The sequence below is a fragment of the Corvus kubaryi genome, unplaced genomic scaffold, assembly GCF_017639235.1.
Source record: "Corvus kubaryi isolate FWS band 111438036 unplaced genomic scaffold, C.kubaryi_AGA036_p1.0 split1-37173, whole genome shotgun sequence".
Lineage (NCBI taxonomy): Eukaryota > Metazoa > Chordata > Aves > Passeriformes > Corvidae > Corvus > Corvus kubaryi.
The window spans coordinates 204,170-220,332 of NW_024582074.1; the positions used below are offsets into that span (position 1 = coordinate 204,170).

Consider the following 16,163-nt stretch of genomic DNA (forward strand, 5'->3'; position numbering starts at 1 on the left):
GGCGGCGGCACCGGCGGGGCGGGAGCGGTTCCGGGCGCGGCACCGGGCACGGTGGCACCATGGACGACTTGGGTGAGTTCCGAGCTACGCGGGCTCCCCGCGACGGGGGCCGCCGCCCCTCCGCGCCCCGGGCGGTGGCGGCCGCGGCCGCGGCCCGCCCAGCCACCCTGCGCCCCTTTGCGCCGTGGGGCTCGGGCCGCGCCTGCCGGCGTCCGGGGACGTGTCGCTCCCCGCGCACTACGCCGGCTATCCCGGCTCTCCACGCCGCCGCCTGCGCCCGGGCCCCCTCGGATGGGCTGTCCCGGCGCCGCCCGCTGGCGGCCAGGGCAGGCGGTGGCTATCCTGGCCGGGAAGGGCGCCGTGCGCTCCTGTGCCCGGAGCAGCGTGGAGCGTGCTCGGGTTTCAGCAAGCACCTCCTCTCCTGCCCCGCCGCAGCCTCTCTAGCCCGTTCTTGGGCGAGATCTGAACTTTGCGCGGGTATGGAGTGGGGAGCCTTCGGGGGTAAGCGGAGCCCAGCCGGGCTCGGAGCTCATCGTCGTCCTCCCTCTGCTTCTCCCCGGTGTGCTGCATTATACGGTTGCCTGAAATCGTGTAATGGAGACATGTCAGGCAACTGGTCTCAAGGGAAAGATCTAGAGAATTTGAGTTCCTTTGGTACCAAGCCGGAAAGGGTGTGGATATGCCAAAATCCCTTGTGCTCTGGGAGGCATTAGGACGACTGATTTCCGCTTATGAAACTGATTAAATCAGACACTGGGGAGGGGCTGTGATCCGTTACTTCCATCCTACCTTTAATAGAAATCAGACGTTCTCTTAACATATAGTCCAAGAAAATTGCAGGTTTATTCCTGGACCTGGAAGCTCACATTACGGTGCTGGCATAAAGCTGGTGGTCACACCTTCAGAAAACAGACTTTGAATTGGGCTAGTGATAAAACTTATGGGGCAGGGAGTCCATCTGCTGCATGGCTTCCTGGTGAAAGGTGTGCCCACGAAGGATTGATCCTTGGGAATTGAAACCGTACCCTCTGCTTGGGTGAAGTAGCTGTTGGTGGAAACAGAATTAATTTCTACTGCAGCTTCTTCTCATGGTTATTGCTCCTTTAAGTGGAGACAGCTTTGTTTACCTTTTCTCATATCCCTCGTTCTGGTTATCTGTTGGAGATTTGGTGCAAGATCCAAGCATGTTCAGGAATGCATTGCTAGTCAGACCAGGATTCACCCAGTCACCCAGTATTGACTTGCTGAGTGGCCCTTCAGAGTGAGCATACGGGTCTGTGTAGGCCAGTTTAGTGTCTCACCAACATGCTCTTGAGTAAACCATGGGAGCTGTACTGTGCCCACTGCAACAGTTGCATTCCTGAACAGCAGTAGTGTGACTTCCCGCTTGTTGGAATAGGCTGCTGCAGTTTCTTAATATTTTTTCTTTCCTCTGTAGGAAAATTAGAGGTGAACTGCAAAGAAATTGTGAAAAGGATCTGAATTTATGCCTGGTTTGTTCTTCTGAGCTCCAAAGTGTATTGAGACAACCAAAAGTTAAAGTTGTGATCTGACTTTGAAAATAGAACTTTTAGTCTCAGCAACTTGATTTCATGAAGTCTTAATTACACTGCATCTGTCTCAATTTTCATGCAGCCTTTCAGACTGGACAAGATCTAATTAACAGTAAGCAGCTGAACAAAAAAGTGTGACCCTTTCTCTCTCTAAGCTTTTCTGTGGTGTACAGAATTCACCATGGTAAAGCACACCAGCTGTTTTCCCTCTGCGAATCATTGTTAGCTCCAAAATGTCTCACTTCTCTAAAGCCATTCACCTTGGGATGCACACATAATGGAACAGTGCTGTGCTCATACAACTCCCCTGAAATAAGTCAGACTTTTGAACTCAAGTGAGAGTTGTTTTATTTTCTTTCCTCATTATCTACAGGTGGATTATCTGAGTTGTGGATTAACTGTGCCATGGATACAGATGTCTGCACTGGCTCTGTCCAGAGTCAAGCTGGTTAGGCAGGACTTGTTGGTTCAGGCACGGTGCCATGTGGACAAAGCTGCTCTGCTTCCAGGGACAGTTTTGGCCCAAAAGGAGTTTGGTATTGAGCCGGTACTTGCAGGTTCAGAGTTGATGTCGAGTAAAGTCAGCTTGGATACTTCCACACCTCACTTTGGAATCTGTGTGGTGCAGAAAATGAGCAGTGAGTAAAGGGCCTTGCTGGGCATGAGGGAACCCCTCACAGAGACCACTGGTGTGTCTGTTCTTAACTCCCTGCTTTTATCAAAAATCTCGTCCCTCTTCCTAGAGCTGGAGGATTTGATCAGTGTGTACTTGTGCACTGTAAAATGGAGGTCCAGAAGTATCTCAGTTTCGTGCTTGGACTGGAGAGGTCATGAAACATATGAGAGTGGATTTGTCTCTTTTTGGGGATTCATTTGGAATTGAAAAAAGTCTTTGTTTCCTTTTTTCCCCCTCTTCCAGTGTTGAAGAAGCTCACACAGGAAACTTTCTGCGGGCTGGAGCTGCACCCTGTTGTTCTGGGGGAGCCTCTGTGGCACAGGACACACAGTGCTGGGGCTGGATGTAAACTAGAACAGCCCATGGTAGGAAGGGGGAGGAGAGCAGCTGGCCAGGCTTGCCCAGATTGTCTCCCTCCAATCTCTCTAAGGAAGCGCATTTTGCGGATATGCTTGGAGTTTGACAGGAAGTTTGCTGAATGAGTTTTCTGCAGTGCTGTAAATTGGCACAGAGAGTACAGCTTTGTCCTAAAGAGTGAGAATCCTGACTTGGGGCTCTTGCTGCTTTCACGGGATTGCCAAAGCACACCTTCCAGCACATAAGTGACCATCCACACATACTTGCTTCAGACAACCTGAGCCACTGAGTGAGATGTTGAGTTACTGGTTCTGTGGTGCTACCTTGTCTAAGTAGTATGAGGGAACAGATCCATTAGGATCTGCTTGTTGCAGAGGAAGAAACCTAATTTGTGTCATGTGTCGTGTATTTGTGGTGAGAGGAGAAGAGAAACTTTACATTTGCTTTAGTCAGATACTGTTCGATTTTTGACTCCAAAAGTTTTTTACAGCCTTTTTCTGAAAGGGGTTGTTTGCAAATACTACTGGGAAACTTTCTGGTGACTCCAAACAGAAATGCTGTGGCTTTTAGAAGCTTTCATTTGATGTCTTTGAAATTCTCACTTCTCTACTCCTATTTTCTTAAAAAATTTTGTTTTCAAAGGCTTCAGATATTTTTAAATTGGATTTTGCAATCAAAACCAAAACAGCATTCACTGGAGCTTTTAAAAGGTGTTTTACAAAGAAGTTATACCTGTTTAATGGGGACATATTTATGGCAGTATTTTGGCTGTGCATGTAAACTAGACTGTGAGCTGCTTTTTTTAGGTGTGCTTGCTCACTTCTAGAAGGATTTTTCTTTTGCATAAGGTTTGTCTAGCAATTTGGCTTCAAAATTCTGGGTGCAAAGGTTCAGTGGCACAAGAGATTTTGCTTTAAAAGTTGTTTCCCTCTGTTTTAGGAACTCTAATCCACCCTCTCTTCAGTGTTTAATCCCCTCAAGATTGACTTTAAAGGGAGCAATCTTGCCATTGATTTTTTAAGGGAGTGTGGAGGGAGGTGCATGTGTTTCCATCTGTCATCTGTCCTTACATTTGGAAGATTGCTGTGCTCTGCAGGGCGGTGCTGTCTGTCCCTCTCCAGAGGGGGATGCTTGCCTGTTTCTGACTCAGTTCCTGTAGTTGGGGGGTCATATGCTGTGGGTTTTGGGCCCACTTAACTAAAAGTTTACTGTGAAATTGCTCATGGTCAGCTACGCCCAGGAAATGGTATTGGGGGGAAGTACTGGTAAAGTAATTTGGTGTCTTGGCTTTCTACTGGCTCAGATTTCTGACTCCTTCCTGCTGCTGGGTGAGAAGGCTGTAAACAGAACTAATGCTCTGCACAATAGGGTTCTGACTTGTTTCAGCTCCTTAGCTGTTGTGACCCCTTGTAAAACAGGGACTTCATTGTCCTGAGGAACTCAGACAGGGAGTCCTCTGCTTCAAGCAGTGTGCGATGAAGAAAGAGGCTTCTTTTCTTGTTGCTCTATTTCCACAGAAAGGCTGGACTCTGTGATGTCTTTAGCTCCTTTGTCCCTCATGGGAGAGGTCAACTTATCACAAGTGTTCAGCTGCCCTTCTGGTTAGAACTGATCCTCTGACACCATCTCTGCCACTAGAGAAGCAAATGGGAAACTTCTCATACATCTTCAACTCTCTCTCCTTTTTCTTTCTTTCCTAGGGAATTGTGATACTTCAGTTTCTCTGGACCCCTTTTTCCTTACCTCTTGCCCTTTGGAGTGTATTTATTATATGAAACAAGTTGTGAAATGGTAGAAATGACAGCTAAAATTCTAAAGTCTGGCAACAGAACAAGGACTTGTATTTATTGTATTTATGCACTTGTATTTAGATCAGAGTTGGTTTTCTGATCTGCTGCTAAGAGACAGATAAATCCTTTAAATTAAAACTCTCTAACTAGAGGGTGGAAAAAGCCTGTCCGTGGCCACTAAACAAATCTGTTGGAATCGAACTAGTGTGTTAGTTGTGATATCCAGGATCTGCTGCAGCTTTGGAGACAGACAGAGCAGATTCCGAATGCAGTTGTGTGCGCTAGTGGAAAATCAGTGCAAATGAATAGGATCTCTGGTCCCAGTTTCCTGCTCTGGTCTCAGCCTACGCTTCCCTCTTTGTGTACTGATCCTGTGTCTCCCTTTTTGTCTAATGCGGAAGCTGTTAATGAAGATGCTCTTCTAGTCCAGCTGCCTGAAAGTGAGACATTGTCTGTGGGAAGCTTTCTCATGCTGTGATAAGATGATGGGGTTTAGGGAATGAGTTTCTTACTCACTTTAGACCTGTCCTAACTAACTGAGGTTTAGTAACAAGCCCTGGAAGTACAGGTTATCATGACCGTTAGGATATTGCATTTTAAAATGATAAGTAGGGAACTGTCTCATCTGTGGTAAGATTACTACATCCAGTAGTGCAGAGTAGAAGCAAGAAGTGGCACCATTACTTTCCATTTTGGTTGAAGTTGAATGGGTTAGGGAATAAGCTGTGAAGTTGTGATCTCAAATTAGTTTCACCTGATTTAACTGCTGGCTGCTGAGATGTTGTTCCCTGTGGCCATCTCCCTTCCTTGTGTCCACAATAACTGTTAACTGGGTCAGTGAGCTGATTCTCCTCAAAGTCATTTTTTACATAAACAGTGGACTGGGAAGTGAGGCCACCTCTTTCAGCTGTGGGTTATATTTAATATAGCATAAGGTAACCATTTATCCGCAGCCTCAAAAATGTACTCTAACTTAAGGCTTGTTGTTTCTCTGTCTGTGAAACAGCAGTAATTACTCCTTACCTGCAAAGCGTGATTAATGTTGGTTGAGATCTTTGTGTTTCTGAAATAGCTTTCAGCTGAAAAGCTTCTTTCAAGCTTTTCTGGTCACCATTGCTGGAAAAGCTTACAGTGGCACGTTTGAATTTCTCAGCCCTGTTGAATGTTCCCTCTCTGCTTTCTGATTGCTCATCCTTTCTTCATCGCCTGTTACGACAGGCTGTGAGTAGGGAGAAAAGATTTCCTTTCCGTTCCAAGTTCCCCTCAGTAGTTGTACCCTGGTCTTTCCCTTTACCACAGAGTGTCGTGAAGTCATTTGAAGAATGTTGTGTGCTAAAGATATACCATAAAAATAGGAGGTGGGTGATGACTTTCTCATATCAGTTTTAGCTGTTTTTCCCATTCATGCTCAAGTCTCTTTGCAAATGGTCCCAGAGCAGCAGCTACCAGCTGGCTGGGGGCGGTCTCCCTTGGCTGATGGGTGTTAAAACCCATGCTTTCTCTTCTGTGCATGTGTGTTTTTAAATCCTGATGAAGCAAACAAAGTAGAAATGGCAACTGGAGTGCTGTGGAAGAAGTTTGGTGGTGGTGGTGTTTTGGTTACAGGAACTGAGTCCCTGAGGTTTTGTGTTTGTGCTGTTTAGGAGTCTGGTAAACTCTTTTTCTGCTCGCACAAATGCAGCTTTTTCTTGTAGCAGACAGTAACTATTCTGAATTTACATGGGAAGTTTATCTAAGCGGTTTGAGACAACTGTAAATTGAGGAGCCAAGAGAACTTATGGCACAGGGGGAGGCAGCCTGCATTGTTAGTGCTTGGCTCCTTTTTTCCTGAGCTGGACTGTCTCTACACTGTGAACAAGTACAGTTCAAATTATTTAAATGGTGATGAGGTAGTCTGAAGTTGTCCAATGCAGCTTGTCATGTCACTTCTCACAGTGTTCTTATTACCATGTGCACGTTTGCATAGATGGCTCTGCTGGGTGAGGTACTGACTGTCTAGCTGGCAGCATGCAGTGGAGTGTAGCTTGATTTCTTGTGGTTTTTTACTGGTTATTGGATGTGCTTAAACCTCTAACATTTTGCAAATTATTTGAAGAACATCAAAAAAAGTAAATGGCGCTCCAGGGAATAAACCTTCTGAATGACAACTCTGCATGGGGAATTGTGCTTTAAATGGCTCAGCTATAAATCAGACTATGGGGGTCCAGGAATAAACCAGTCCCATGTTTTTGTCACAGAACTGAGCTGGCAGACAGAATTAATCTTGTGTCTGACTAGGTGCCTCACAGGATCTTGCTTTATTTCCACTGCTGCAGAGGAAGGTGAACAGAGAATTTCACTTTGTGTTTCAAGGAAGTTTGTGGTGGTTCAGGGACTGTGGTTAGGCTGAGTTTTAATAAGAGTAGGAGGTGGTAAAAGAAGCCAGAGGTAGAAAAAGGTCATGGGCAGGAGGGCTGTAAAATATGTGCTGTGGATTAGGGGCATAATATTCCCTTGTTTTATCCTCTTCCATGGTTCTGAACAAGTTCAGGGCTTCTCTGAGAACAGGTTTCTTTTGGGTTGAAACCACTAATTTCAGCTGGGTCAGACAAAAAAGCCTAAGGCTAACTGCATGTCACTTGAGGTTACTGGTGCCCCATGAGCTGGAATAAGATGATGGCTTGGCTGGTCTCTGCTGCTCATCTTGTTTGACCATTAGTTGCATCTGTTGCTCCCCATTTCTCAGCACCACCAGCTGCCTTGGGACTAGGTTTGGTTTGCTGCTAGCAAATGACCCCTTTTGGGCAGAGGTGATCCCCAAGAGTAAGGTGCCTGGAGGAGTACTTCTGGTTTGAATCTCCTGTTCGTTATGGTTTTATGGGGGAGACTTTTTTTGGGCTGTGTAGGCCTGGTCAGGCAGTGTGACGCACAGCTGGAACTATTCTGCCTGGCTGTGAGCAACTCCAGCAGTTAGACAGGATCCCTGCAGAGAGCTGGAGCACTGGGGGAGGGAACGAAATGCCATTTCATCCACGTCATGAAATCTCTTATCAGTGGCCAACTCAGTGTTTTGAGTGGGTGAGCTGCATTGGCCAGAAGAAGCTGCCTTTTCTTTCTGCTGTGAAAGATGAGGAGCTCAGCACTGTCAGTGAGGCTGAGAGCTGTGGAGCAGCTGTGTGGAGTTTGGGATGAATTTGTCAGTCAGGTTCTTATAACCCTAAGCTTGTAGTTTTCAATCTATCCTGCTTGTGCTTAATCTGGGATTTGCTGCTTGGCTGTCCTAAGCAGTTTGCTTGGGCAGTGCCTTACAGCTGCTCTGGCATGCTGCTCCTGTACTTCTTAACTGCTTAAATCCAGTGCCTCCAGCACCTTCTCTCTTGGGATCATGCTTAAAAGCCTTGGTGTGAGTTAGAGAGAAAATCTGTTAGGTTATCATTCATTTTTCTGTAAGGGTTGGTTAAGGGCTTTATTTGTTGGATGCTACTTTCCCATCAAATGCGAGGAAGAAATCTACTTGAAAGAGATCACCGCGGTATGGCTGTGGTGATGTGAAACTCTGAAACATTCTGGGCTGTCTGGGCTGGAGCCCCCTGATTGTATTGCTTGGGTCTGGAAAATGCTGTATGTGGGATGGGAGAGCCAGTGGGATGCGAGGCATTCAGAGCAGTGTTTCTCTGGAATGGTCCTGTCCTTGCAGGGTTGGGAGGCTGTTTGCTGGGGAGGAGGGGTTGAAGGAAGGGGCTGGGGGTGGTGCAGGGAGGAAGCTTTATGTAATTCTTGGCTGGCTTTTGAATAATTGTTTTAATGAAATGGAATGCAGTGTATTCAGTACTTGCTTGGCAGAAACAGCTGGTTTTTTTTTCTTGTTTTCTATTTTGGGGGGGGGAAGGAGTTGGAGTTGCTCTATTTTCCAGCTGCTTTAAACACTTAGGCTTGGATTTGTCATGAAGATAGAAGTGGAATATTGTTCTTGATGAGGGGGCAGTTGCACTGTTGTGCATGTGTGGGAAGTTGTACACTGGATGTGTAAGTGGCAGGGTCTGGTCCCTGTGTTCCTCTGAGGGTTGTGGATGCTGGTGTGGTTTGAGGTGGAGCAGGTTAATTTTAAAATACCCAACAGTAACAGGATGAAAGTGATGTGGGTAAGTACATGTCCATATAAAATATATGTGTATCTAGATACTTGATAGGAAAATTAATCTCTTTTCCTCTGTGCCCTACTTCAGGACATAGCAGGGAAGAACATGATGAGTTGAGACAAAGAAGTCCACTTAATTTTCAGCAAAGCAGAAATGTAGGCAATGGGAATCTTGACTTCTTTAGACTAGTGCAAAACAGTCTCTCCAGTTATCTCCGATGATTGTTGACTTTAATCATAGGATTGGTGGAGGAACAATCAGAGATTGTGCTGAAACCCCCTTTTAAGAAAATAATTTGAAGAAGGATTTATTTCATGTACCTCTGAAAGGGAATTTTATTCTCATGCTGCTTCTATTTCAGTATTGCTGCCATTTCCATTTTTGGTCAGTGCTAGAGATCGGTCTCTCTCACTCATCTTTACCTCTCAAAAATCTACTTTCTCTTTGGTTTTTGTAATTTTTCTTTCCAGTTGCTCTTTTCTGTGGTCAAGAGTTCTCTTGCGAGTAACAGCCTTTGGTTGATAGAATAAAATTTTTCTTTATCACATAACAACAACAACTTGTGTTCAGGGCATGGAGATGAAAAAGCTGTCATGCGTTTAATTGCTTTGTTAATACTGCTCTTGGTAAAAAATCCTCACTATTTCTCTTGCTGCTGCTGCTGAAACAAGCAAGAGACTTGTAACTAGTACTTGTGTCATGATGCCAGATGACAGGTAGAACAATGGGTCATCTACTTTCTCATGTAGGAAGAGATAAGAAAACCTTAAACATTCTCTAGCTCTTCTCCATCTACTGACTCAAATATACTCCAGTTCTAAAAATATTAGTTTTCTGTCTAGATTTAACAATTTTCTTTCTTTCAGTGGGCCATTGTGAAACTCTTGAGCCACATTCTTGTGCCAATACTAAAAAAAAACCCACCTAAGTCAGAGCTCTGCAGCTGTAGAGCCATCAGCAGTCTCCATCAAATTGCCACCCACATATCCCAAAGTGGACCGGGAGACCAGTTCCCACATTCATTTCTGAAACACTGTCCACCTTACATTCCCAGAAGCTGCTTTTAAAGTGAAAAGAAGCTGCTTTAACTAGATTTTTAACCATGTGCTTCTTGGCCCCTTGTACTCTGTTTTCTTTCAAAGCTGTTGCTTGTCCAGTATCTATGATTACTTGGGTTATTTTAAGTTACAGTGCAGTGCTCATCAGACTGAAAGCTTTATTTTAAAGCTTTCTACCTATTATAGTTATAAGTAGTACCAAGATCCACACGACTGAAAAATGTGAAATATTTTGTTGTCATTTCCCCTTGCCCTGTTCTGTGAATTTACGTTGTGCTTTTGGCAGCGCTTTGTCAGTTGTTGGTGATGACTTACGCTTTTTGGCTTACAAAGAGTTCAGTGTTGCTTCCAAGACTACTCCCACCCTGTTGCAGAGAACCCTTGCAGAAATGAAAACTTCTTAAAAGAAACATCCACCATTTTAAAAGTACTTCCTTAGTAATTAGATTTTTAACAAGCCAGTTAAACCACGTATGACATTTGACACAAGTTCCCATTTTAAAAAAAGGGAAACAACTCACTTCAGAGTGGTTGGCAGGTCAAGCCAGCAAGTGTTTATGTCTCAATATACTAATTTTTTATCTGGGTGAGATTAGCTGAGACTTTGTATCTCCTTATTGACACAGGCTTTTACAATTTGAGATACCTTGGTTTTTTAAGGGTAGATTTGCATTTGCTGAATGTTCTTTGCATTTATGCTCTCTGGAGATATGCTTTTTTCTTACTGAATGGGAAGTTGCTGAAGCTAATGAATGCTTTTCAAGGACAAAATCTGTCAAGTTTGCATTCTGATATCCCATTTAAGAGCCTTCAGGATAGGAATGCCTCAATAAGACTGTACTAAATATGGATATGATTACAGACTCTCTTTAGTGTGCCCATTCATTATTACTGGAATCCTTCTTTTGCTGGTAACCAGGATACTCTACATTTCATTGGCAGAATTTGTGCTTCTAATGCTTTTAATGAATTCAGAATTTACACTAGTATTTCAGTCATTTATTTAATCATCTTTATGTGTGTCTCAAATTTTGTAACTGGCACTTTGCCTGAATGGGTCTATCTTCAGATCTGTTTATGTTGCTTGGATAGGATTCCCACAGCTTAAAAGATGCTATTTTTTTCCCCCTCAAGTTCCATGTCTATTATTGCATAACCATGCAAATCCTACTCTTCCCTTTATTGGTTATAGGGTCCACATGCTTTCCTGTTTCTGTTACTTCTAAAAAGGTAGATAATTAACTTGGAATGTGCAGGCTCTGATGGTATTTTGTCTGCAACTGTGTCCAAATCCATTTTTACATATGCAGATGGAGAGGATCACAGGGATCTTCAGCGGTGTTGTTACTGAGTGTGGTTACCTGTGTGCTGCTGGGGTGTCTGAGGTGGTGGTCCTGCTGGTGGTTGAGTCAATACAAGGGCTTGTTGCTCCTGAAGAGGAAGATGGCTTTACTTTTACTTGTCCTTTCTCCTTCTGTGCTCTCTGACTGTTTGGACATAGCCCTTCTTGCTGACTGCTGTGCTCATCTCTTTCCTGACCCAAAAGAAGACAGCTTTTTTTGACTGGGTGTATGTTCTGTTGGATTGGTTCACAGAGGGGACTTGTGAGAGCCAGAGCCTGCACAAGTAAGTGGCAGCTGCATATGTCTGGAAGAGGGAGTAAAACCTCTCCATTTTTGGCAGTGGTGAGCTGTTAATTTGCCTTTCTGCATCTTATGAAACTGTATCCTTCACTCCAAGGTGCTCACTGTCCAGTGGAACTCCTGTGCTCTGTTGCACTGTAAAGTCTGATGCAACATGTTTTCCTTCCCTAGATGAGTTAGAATCAACAGTTACCAAATTATGATCTCCAAGTTGACAAGTGCTCTACAGCTGTTGTGAGGGGTCCCCTTGAGAGGTCAAACCCATGCACTTGTCATTTCCACCTGAGGATGCACACGATTGCTGTTGCCCAGAGATTTGGAGACCACTGCTGTATGTTAACAATGTTGTGATTTGCCACTCTTGATTTCACACTAAGCTACTGCTTAGAAGCTGCTTGGAAGAGTGATACAGTCCTGGATCAGCATGTGTTGTAATCTCAATGCTGTTTATGACAACTTTCAGTTACATAAATCTCAACCAAATACCAATGCAGGGCTTAAAAAATGCCCTTGTCTATCCTCTTTTCAGTGGGCATGTGGAGGGTTGCTTGTTGTAGCTGGAGTACTACACACCTCTGCACTCAAGCCTTGAGCTTCTGTTTATGCCCTTTACCAGAGCTGTGGTTTAAAATCCACAGTGTCTTGTTTCCTGCTGGTTCTATTCCCATCCTCGGGCTCTTTGTCTAGTGGACATCTCCTTTGTACCAGATTTGTCAGATGTTTGTAGAATGGCAGCGCTATGTTTTGACCTAGTGCTTGTGGAGTAGCTGCTCGCTGGTGTAGCAGGAAGGGTCTGGTTCCTCAGATAGCTGGCTTGGCTGAGCCCCTCTTCCTGTAGGAATACAAGGGAGTTGGTATTTTGTCCAGAGGCCTTGGCCTTGGAAATTTTCCGTGAGGGGTCAGTTCAGTGGCTGCTTGTTTGGTGTTCATGAAATTTTTTTTTGTTTTGTTTTGGCAGAGGAGAGCAGATCCTGTTGGACTTCTAGAGACTTTCAGAGGGAAGCCAGCAGCAAATTAAAATTCTTATGATGTGCATGAGAAGGGTTAACTTAATATTTTGCATGCATAAAGATAAATAAAGGACTAAAAAAGACAGTGTATTGGTTACTAGTGGTTTTGAGTTTATTAAATTTTTTTTTTCCCATCAAGAATGTTGGCTAAAATCCAGCCCAGGTCAGTACTGAGGTGTTAACTGTTCAGTTGTTTGTGTAAAATGTTTACACTCACTCCAGTCTGTTCTTCCCACCAAACTGGACAGGATGCCATTTCATTCCTGTTTGTACAGAGCAATGTCCCTTGCTTTAGCCTGAGCCAACTCACCTCCCTCCCAGAGACAGTTGGATCAGGATTGGCCATTTACTATTGCCTTTGTCTGGGACTTCCTGGAAATGCCTGAGGATGTGTTTGCTGTCAGGCAGAGATCAGAAATAGATCTTGCATAAGAAGAGCCACTCCAGGAGAAGACTGTCAGAGGCTGTACTTACCCTCCTGGGAGCCCAAAGCTGTTTCCAATTTCATAGCTGACACACGGGGAGACTCTCTAATTTGTGCAGATAGTTGTTCCTTGTGATCTTTTACAGGGCTAGCTATAACTGCCTGTTGAACACCAGTCAATTTGCTTCCAAAAGGAGAGGATTCTGACAAAAGACTTGGTGGCCAGTGGAGCTCATAGCAGACTGCAGGCTGAGAAATTCCAACCTAAATATTTTTAGTACAGGCCTGAGAGTCAGATTTGCTTTCTATTCTGATATAATGTGGACTTGCCATGTTACGTTACGCTGTTAAGGGCTGCGTCTCAGTTCTCCATTTCTGAAAGGTACATTTCTTTTGTGCTGTCAAGGAAGTGAGGATTCTGATTTGTGAGCCCCGTTGGGATTCAGGTGCAGTGGCTGCAGACTTTACTGCCTGCAGACTTTACTGCCTGCAGTTGCTGCAGGCCACAGCCAGTTCTATCTGGAATGGAATACGTGGAGATTCAGGTTTAGGGTGTGAAGCTGTGACTGAAAAAGGCTTCTGTGTGATAAGTGCTGTAACTTGTGGGTGGGATAATCATCTGAGGACAGTGGTGCATAAATCATAGGGGTCTGAATCCCTGGAGGTCCGGAGCTGGAGTACTGGGTAAGGCTGGTTACATCTGCGGGAAGCGTTTTACGTATCACCTTGTGATACTTGTGCAATCTCCAACTTCTCTGTCCAGTGAAGCAGAACCCAGCTTTGTGCTCTGCAGCATTGTGCAACTGTTGAGGTCGGTTCAGCTTTTGCACGCGCTGTGTCACAGGATGTGCTGCAGCTGTGACGTGCAAAGCCTTGACAAACTTTTCCTCATTCTCCTGAAGATTGTTCATAGAGCAGTGAAAGAATTTTTTGACTGCGGTTATAACAGTTTTGGAAATGGTTTCCTGTTATTCAGGAGTCTGACAGTCCAATGAATCTAGGTAGAAAGGAACCACACAAGGGATTATTTTCTGTTTTAGCTTCACAGAGCCATGAATCTCTGAAGCATTCAAGGCTTGTGTAGCTGGATCTGGCATTCTCAGGAGCCTTTGGTAGCTGTGAAACTGAAAACATGTATTTGTTTAGTAAGCTGGAACATGAATTCAGATTTAGGCAGCTAGTCTTAGCATAGGGTGTTTTTACTTGGCATGAGCTGTTTGCTGCTCAGGACTATAAACAGAGGGATGTAAATATAAGATGTCTCTTTTCACTTTAAGTGTGGAGAAAGCCATGCTATAAAAAAGATGATGCTGTATGTGGCAGGAAATAATCCTTCCCTCCCCCTGATCCAGCATTTCTGGAAATGAGAAATAAACGGGAGGACACACCTTTGAGAGGGAACAGCCTCTTAAAGTAGCTGTCACAGTACTGCTGCTTAGTTCGAGTGCTCCTCTTGGAGGCAATAGGTGAAGAGTACAACAGCCAACCTTGCTGGCTTTGTATGGCCTTGCTTTCTTCTGTGCTGTCCTTAGATCTTCAGTGCCAGTAAGAGTTTGTTCTTCTTGGTATTTCTGTTGCCAGCTTTTGAATATGATAACCAAGGCAGTGGAGTGGACAGCTGAGGTTAATTTGAAGAACTTCAAAAGGCTACATTTGGTTTTAGCAGCTTTTTGTCTGAAAACCGAAAAAACTTACTCAAACCATATTTTTTGTTTCTCTGGAACATCAGGTACATCCCTTCTGACAGGAGAAGGGACTTAAAGTGCAAATCGTTTTCAGTGTAAGGATGCTCAGCACACTTGCAACATATTGAGGAATATTTATCTCTGTGAAAGCAGTTACGTACCTTGTGAGGCTGCCTTTATCTCAGCCATCTAATGAACTGTTCTGAGACAGTGGAAAGGGGATGGAAGCTTTGATAAGGAAATTGGAGAAAGCCAGAATAACTACATGTTTCTCTTTTGTAGGTGGTGGTTCGTTTCTCTCACCCATTTTGAGCTGGAGTCTAGTTTAGTGTTCAGAGAGCTAAGTGGAAAAATTCTAGTCCTACAGGAAAATCATTTGTGGTTTCTTCACACAACTTGGACTGTAGGGCAGGGAGTGCTGTGGATTTGTATTGTTTCATCCAGGAAACTGTGATGACTCAATCTTTAAAGCACTTGCAGTGTCTTTCAGCCAGCACGCTGAGTTGGTGATGCCATGCCCTGTGGATCTAGTTAAGATTAGTTTACCTGCCAGCTCAGTGATGTGAACGGAGCCAGCCGAAGGATTTCCCAGCCTGTTGCATCCAAGATGACAAGAGGAGGCTCTGAGGTGCTCTCTCAAGGAGTGGGGCTGTGATTCCCAGGGACTGCTGGTGTAAAGCTGCAAACTGGTCAGCTGGTTTTCCTACAGTGTCGTCGTGCCCTTGAGAGCCGTGCAGCTGCTGGGCTGCACAGGAACCTGCTGACTCCACGTGATGCTGCCCGGCACTCCAGCACCCTGACCATGCAGACAAATGCACCACTGCTGAGCGTGCAGGTCTGGGCGTCACAGAAATGTATTCATTTGCAAGGAAGTGGTGTGGGCACTTCCAGGAAGGATCTAGCGGTGATGTTAATGGTTTTTCAGCACACACACATGCACGCACAAATAGCCCTCCTGCCCATCAGAGGGATCAGGTGGAAGGTCTGAGTTCACATGATGGCTTCTGTTGGGTTTTTGTAGCATACAGAGTTGGCTTGTCTTCAGGTGTATGGTCAGCAGTCTCTGTCAAAAGCTTACTCTTAAGCTCAGCAGCACAAATGAGAGCACCAGTGGATACATAGCGTGTGCAGCCCTAGGGACTGAGCTGTGTCACAGTTCTGGGGGTGGAAAGCCAAATAAAGTGTCAGCGTAGGCTCAGGTGGAAGCGGCAGGTAATGGTGAGGGATGTCTCCAGAATTAAGAGCACTTCAGTTTGAGCTGTCTGCTGATTGCATCTTTTCAGGCTGCCTTTTTTTCTGGTGTGCATCTGAGCTGCAGATGAATTATGGGAATCTGACAGGAGGGTAGGTGATTTCTTTCAACTAATGGCAAGATGGGCTGGATTTACAATTTGTGTTCTGGCCTGAGTTTTGAAGGTGGAAGTAGAGCATTTCCCATTTAAAGCAGAAGTTTTATTCGCTTTATTCACTTGAACAAGGGCTCAATTCTGGCATTGGTCTTTTTAATACATATTCTAAAGAGCTGCTTAAGTCAGAGTGGTTGGAGTTGTGCTTCCAAGAAACCGAATGAGTTCATCTGCAAAAACCAAACCAACACTTCAACAAACTTCTGTTGAATTAGTAAATTGAATTAGTTTAGAATGTGTCTGGTGATCAGCAGGGCAAGTTCCAGGAACAGCATGGGTTTGCATGCTGGGGAAGGGGCCCTGGGCCCTTCCCTTACACTGGCACTGCATGATGGTGTCAGCTCTGCTGGAACTACAGCCAGAGCACTCCAGGGGTTTGCAGTTCATCCCCAAATGTGCAGGGAGTAGTTACTGATAAACAGTTCCTGAAAGTGCTTTACACA

At 44.8% G+C, this 16,163-nt stretch overlaps 1 protein-coding gene across 3 annotated transcripts in view; it reads left to right on the top strand.

The window, feature by feature from the left end:
* Positions 1 to 16,163, top strand: part of PXN (paxillin) — a 47,163-nt gene that overhangs the window by 972 nt on the left and 30,028 nt on the right. The window contains exon 1 of one of the 3 annotated variants that reach the window (XM_042053901.1): positions 7 to 72. The exons of 1 other annotated variant lie outside the window; for it this stretch is intronic. In XM_042053901.1, the coding sequence (XP_041909835.1) occupies positions 60 to 72 (13 nt within the window). In that variant the 5' untranslated portion in view covers positions 7 to 59. Of the gene's footprint in view, positions 1 to 6; positions 73 to 8,197; positions 8,498 to 16,163 lie in introns of those variants that run through there. One more of the 3 variants, XM_042053903.1, reaches the window with a different exon arrangement.